A 6,381-nucleotide genomic window follows, 5' to 3' on the forward strand; every position below is an offset into this window, starting at 1 on the left:
AAAAAAAAAAAAAAAAAAAGGCAAAAAAGCAAAATCAGGTGCATGGGGCCATCTCTACGCCTCGATGGCCCTGAGGCAACGCGAAAATTTTGAGCCCCTGCTGTCAGTATTATAACGGAGCCACGATATCAGCTGGCTCCCCAAAGATCTTCTCGTATATCTCGCTGAGAATCTTTGCATCGGCTCGTAGGGTTGGCGATATCTCGCGGCTTTGGAGGAGAAAGCGTATGGTTCGCTTAAATAACCGATCGAGGTCGTTCCGATCAACCAGCTCTGAGAGACTTGACATATACGTGGCCGACAATACCAGCATGTTACCGAATTGACTAGCACAGCATCAGCAAGGTCAGCGACGTCCACTATCCGGCTTCACACTCCCTTTTGGGCTCCACTTACGCATGAGCTGTGCCGAAGATATTAGTTACTACCGGCCGGCCTGTGATGCCATCAAAGGCCTCGGTACTCAATATGGCGGAGTCTATGCATACTTTGCACGCTCTTCGTAACTTCGGATTGAGGTCGCGATATGCGAGTGCTGGTCGCGATCCTGTCGGAGCGGGGGTTGGCGTCGGTGCCGATCGACCCATAGGGCCAACATCACTAGACAATCGTGCCATATTGATAGCACGTTGGCTGTGCGCCATTGAGGGCGAAACCTGCTGCGACTTGGCTCCCGACATCGCCGATCCTGTAGGGGAATCCACTGATGCCGATCGACCGTTTTCGGTGGGATGTGAATGATGCAGAGCCCAGTAAAGGAGTGGACGATGGATAATGTATCGTGCACCGTAGTACTTAGCTCGCATCCGAGCCACATTAATATCCTCATGTGGAGGGTCCGTGTCCTTCCATCTCATTATGTCAGGTAAGCTGCTTCTCCACAGTTCAAGGTTCATGCTCAGAATCTCCTGTACGTTAGCAGACCACCTGTTCTCATTCTGTTCTGCAGAGAAGCGTTAGTACAGCCAAGGGCTCCTGCCTGCCTAAGATCAACTTACTTTCGACTTTGTATAGATCGGTGTGAACACGGTTCAGAACCTTTCTCAAATGGATCTGGGCAGAGTAGAAAAACATCATCATGGTGTTCGGAGCAGCAGGGTCGTTAGGTAGAGAGAGAGTTCGGCCCTTTGGCAACTCAATCCGTGCTTCCGCGCGAGATATACCACTAGCCGGAAGATCTAGTTCGGCAAGGATGTCGCTATATGAACGACTTATTAGTACTCATGGATCGCATAATGAGAGCAACGTGCTTACCTCTCGAGCTGCAGGCAGGTCCAGTACGCAAAGTTATATAGGTCTTTCAGCGGGCCGTCATTCATTTGTTCATACCGTTTCCTGAGACTGGTTAGCACGGGATTTTTCTTGCAAACTCCTGGTGTTCAGGGTGAAAAAGAGAAAGAAGAGTAAAATAGGAAAATACATACGATCGGACAAGCACTTGGCATGCTCTGGCCGCCTGGTAGATCCATCCATGGCTCTGGAAAGGATGTGCTAATTGTCCCGCATAAAGTCCTGCTAGTAAGGCTGCTTGAACATGGTACAGCCCGTTCGCGCCTTGCAAACTCCCCAAGATCTGTGCGGCGTACGCATAATATGCCAAGCCAGGAATGACATCCACGTTCCTTAAGTGACTATTATCCGGGTATGGCGACCGATCGGAAGCAGCCTTCTGCCCCCCGGTAGCAGATGAAAATGAATGGTTACTTGTCTGCGAGAAGAAACTTCCCTGGGACTGCATAACTAGTTCTGTATCTGCCGATGATAGCATGCTGCGTGTAGAGGGTCCAGGAATCCGCTCCTTTTGAAAGTCCACGGGCGTGTCAGTAACTGGACCAGGGATGGCTCCCGGAACTTCACAAATACTGCCAAGTGCAAGAACCAAGAGAACAATAGCATTTTCCAGTGACTTCTCCACGCGACGTCCGCTAGAGCCTTCGTGTTTGGCACCAGGAGAAAACTGGATGTCGCATCCGCCACCATGTAGCGTATCGCAAGAACGCTTCCTTTTCGCACCGCGTGGAATGTCGCCGGGCGTATGGCTGTTCAGGATGTTTACCGGAACAGAAACGTCAGGTGAGCAGTATTTCTGAATGAATGATTCGATGCTTGCGCTCAATTCGGTCAGGTTGATAAATGGATGAAGCTTATGCATGTGGTTCAGGTAGCTTTGATGATAACGACGAACGGTTTTGGCATCAGTGCTGAATATCCCGAAATTATCAATACTGGGTCCGAGTGGTTTGAGATGAGTGCCATTTTGGACAGCGCCTGGGTTCCACTGGCCGCTAGCAGGAGCACCATTGCTGTAACTTTGATCCCAGTTGGACCGGGACGATGATGATGAGAATGTCATTGCTGGGCTTTCACTAGTATCGTGTCCTTCACCGCGGCCGTAAACGAGAATCAATCCTCGCTCCTCTTCCAGCTTCATAACATAATCTTCATCGTACTCTCTCGGTTCGAGAAGAGCCTTGATAGACGGCCACGAAAGCAACTTGTGGGCTGCAGTGGTATGCTCAACGGGAATTGAAAGATCACCGTCTTCACCCTGTGGAATCACTTCCCCTTCGGCTCTTTCAAGCTCCTGTCCGACGATCGCGTTCATGTCTTCTTCTTTGGTTTCCGTTTTTTGTAAGATATCAGGTATATCCGCTTTCGATATCCGAGGAATGGCTTGCTTCTCTGTCGTCTCCTTGGTGCTTATCGCTTTAGCCTCTTTCAACCGAGGATACAGCTGAGTGAGTTGATTCGTGTGCTCGACCTGGAGTGCATTAATGCGATCGATTTTTTCGATGAGACCGTCTTCCAACTGAGAGATACGGTCCAGAAGAAGCTGTGTTGCCTTTTCTTGCCTGGATACGTCGTCAGCACATGTCCATCGAACTATTAGAGTGGCAATTGCCGGGCCACGGACTTGTGAGGGGGAACTTCTTTATAAACACATATCAAGTTGTTCTCCTTGCAATGGCTACAAGCAGGCCGGCCTTCATCGCACTTGGCCTTTCTCGTTCGGCACTGATCGCAGGCCTTCAAAGACAGCAAAAGCTCACGAGTTAGTCAGGGTTTCCCGATCAATATCTCAGCTAACTTCGCTGCAAGGAGACAATTCACCTGTTGCGCCCGAGCGGCCTTTCGCTGCTGGCGTATCCCGTACGCCTGGTTTCCGTAAAGACCTGAATCGTACGGCGTAGGAGTATGCGACAAATGCGGAACCGGAGTGGGATACTGAGTCGGGGGTAACGTGTGGGCGGGGAGCGGAGCGTCCCCATTGCTGTGAGGCTCCTGAGGTGTAAAAGACATCCGTGAGCGATAGTCGGGGGGTGCTGAATGAGGGGCGGCCTCATGGGGAGTTCCATTCATAGGACGAAAGCTGGGATGAGGAGTGGGGGCTTCTGGAGGGGTATGCACGGGGCCAGGCAAACTGCCCTGTCGGCCATATGGGACTTCTGGTGGGAGCTGCGGCAGCTCACGGTTTGGGTTCATCGGGTATCCGTGGGGTGGGAGCGCAGGCTGAGGAGCATTCGATGTGCGACGCTGGTCCGCGGGATGTCCGTCATAAGAAGACGAGTACGGAGGGCGCCATGGCTGCTCGTAGACTGCTGGAGCACTGGGCGGACCATGCGATCCGTCCAGAGGTTGTACGCGATGCATTGGCGACGGAGGGCCAGAACCGGCAAGAAAGACTTTCTGCTTGTCGTTGATCGGGACGACGTCGGCGTTCAAGAGGCCCCGATTATGGCCACTAATTCCTGGTTGCCGCGGATCCACGGTGGATAGTCGACTCAGTGGGATAGTCATACAGTCAGGAGGACATGATATCCCAGACAAGCATCAAAAACTCAGTTGTGCGACCGGAGAGTATTGGGTGGAACGTGCAAACGCAGAAAGTTTCCGATTCGGGGAATGGGCAGAATGGTACGAATGCTAATGTCGGTGCTATTCGATCCGTGGTTCTTTGTTTCAGAGTCCGCAATATTCTGGTCACTGTGTTGAGCGCAACCCAGGGAGCATAGAAGGCAGGCGCAATTCAAGATTCAATGGACGCGCGAGGAGGGGTAGAAAATCGATCAGCGAGAGAGCCTGACGCAAGCAGCCGGTAGCTTCTTTTTTTCAATAGTTAGCTTAGCATGGATTAAGTAGCGGCGGTTGGGAAGAACAACGGTCAAACGATCAGCGAACCAAGGCAAACAATAACCGGTTGGGGAGCAAACGAGGGGAGGGAGGGAGGAGGGGGGTGGGAGGGAAAGCGGAGCGGAACAGGAGTGACAGCGGTTAATAACAAAAGTAGTGAGTACTAGTAGAAAGTCATGAATAGTAGTAGCATGAAAATAGCTGTGAGGGTGGGGAAAGGTGCGAAATAACTGGAGAAAGGCAACGGCGCTGTTTCGTAATGAGAACAATAATAAGATGGGAAAATATAAGTTAAAAAAGGATGATCATCAGACAAAAGCAGATGCAATAGCGTGCGAGGGCTAAGAGATAGTAAAAGTAGTAGCAGACAGGAAGTATAGCTTGACAGGGGAGAAAGAGAGTGAGAGTGAGAGGGGGGTGGAGGTGGAGGACAAGAAGCGATCCGCGCCGCGACTAAAGGTAATCAATCAATGTCTGCGATGGACACACCGACCCTGGCCGGCAGTTGGGCAAACTAGGTAGTAGTATCACCAGTCAACTTCAGTAGGTAGAGATGGAAAGTAGCCACCTTAGTGTAGGTACCCTACTCCCACTGAAGGAGCGGTCATTCAGCAGGTACCGGCCTAACTACTAGTACCAGTAGTAGTCAAATACCATAGGGAATTTCCTGGAAACCCGAGATGACCTCGCCACGCAAGTCAACGGGGTCATCGGGGGTGACAGCCAGGAATCAAATCATACCGATACCAAAAATAACAGGAATTTGAAAAACGAGCCCGAGGCAGATGACAGAGGGTGGGAACAGGAAAGAAAAAATAATAATAATAATAATAATAAAAATGTAAATGTAAATGAAAATGGGCACTGTAAGAAAAATAAAAAGCAAATAAATCAAAGCCAAAGAAAAGGATCGATGGCACAGAGTAGGTAAGAAAAAAAGAAAAGAAAGAAAAGAGGGTGGTATGTATACGTACTTAGACACAAGTGTTTCGAATCGCCCCAAAGATAAATGGAACGAATAACTAGTTGGTAGTTAGTAGTGAGATGGAAAAGTAGTGATAATAATAATAACAATAATACCGCCGGGCGGGTTTTAGCACTGGTTCTGGCGCTTTCCGATCGAGTGGAAGGAAGCAAGTAGTAGTAGTAGTAGTAGTAGTATAGGTCGGGTGCGGTGATGGTAGGAGTAGATAGATAGTAGGTAGTATTCCTTAGCTAAGGTAGCTAAGCCAAGCTGTCGGGTCGCCCGGTGCAAAAACAGGTCGATCGAACGGTGGGAAGCGTCGTAGTAGAGCTTTGTTGGCGGGTGTCTTTTTCCTTAATAAGAAGAAAAAAAGAAAAGACAGAGGGAAAAAGAAAAAAAAAAAAAGGGTCGAGGGATTCGGAGGGGTTCCTAAAAGACGGCCGGACGTCTGGAAGGAAAGTCGATGGATCCTCGAACGGGATTAAACTCGAAATAGCAGGTTGACCAAACAAGACTTCCCGTCCGGTCAGTCTTGGAGGAGCGAAAAGTTAAGTTGCTCAGAGTCAGTCCGGGAGTAGTAAGTGGTAGGTCGGCAGGAGTGGATTGATGGATGGATCTGATGGGTAAAAGGCGGAAGTCGAATCTTGCGGGAACACCAACGATGAGAAGGTTAGTTAGGGGGTATGAGCAAGAAAGAGGAGGAGAGAAGGGAGGATAAAATAACTAATAGTTAATGGAAACGCAAATGACAAGGGAAGTGAACTATCAAGCAAACGAGCGATCCAGCGGAGGCTGATAGGCCTTGAAGAGTGTGGCAGATGAAGAGGTCTGCTTGCCCCTCTGTGTTCCCTTCTTTCTGGTGGAGGGAGGGGGGTTATTGGGCCCATAGAAGACCCGGAGCGCGCAAAGAGTAGTAGTGGCAGCTAGGAAATATGGGCGATTTGCTGCTTCTGCAATTCCTTACAGATGATGGGAAACGATGCTGATAATAGTTGAGTTGCGCACCTTTCAATCGCAGATGTCTCCAGTGGGCTGTTGAGATGAACTGCTTTTCTTCCCTTTTTTCGTTGCCTTGATTTCCTCCTCTCTTCTGATGTTTCGCCTTTGCTTTCCTCTGGGTTTCCTTTATTTTCTTTTTTTTTAATCTTTCTTTTGGTGCACGCCTTCTGAGGGGACTGGGTCTTGTAACCCTGAACCAGGATCCTGGTTTGCATGAATTAACACAAGCCACCTGAATTGACAGATCGCCTTTCTAATTCGTCTGGGCAGTCCTGCTTTTTCTTTTT

At 49.6% G+C, this 6,381-nt stretch overlaps 1 protein-coding gene across 1 annotated transcript; it reads right to left on the bottom strand.

The window, feature by feature from the left end:
• Positions 1-109: 109 nt before the first annotated feature.
• Positions 110-3,798, bottom strand: clcA (putative C6 finger domain protein; the record flags this gene model as incomplete). Its single annotated transcript, XM_026768935.1, has 7 exons — positions 110-326; positions 397-943; positions 999-1,198; positions 1,255-1,335; positions 1,425-2,852; positions 2,915-3,027; positions 3,112-3,798. The coding sequence occupies 7 exons, from the start codon at positions 3,796-3,798 to the stop codon at positions 110-112; spliced, it is 3,273 nt and encodes a 1,090-aa protein (XP_026628631.1).
• Positions 3,799-6,381: the final 2,583 nt, after the last annotated feature.

The sequence above is a fragment of the Aspergillus welwitschiae genome, assembly GCF_003344945.1.
Source record: "Aspergillus welwitschiae strain CBS 139.54b unplaced genomic scaffold BDQ94scaffold_9, whole genome shotgun sequence".
Classification (NCBI taxonomy): Eukaryota; Fungi; Ascomycota; class Eurotiomycetes; order Eurotiales; family Aspergillaceae; genus Aspergillus; species Aspergillus welwitschiae.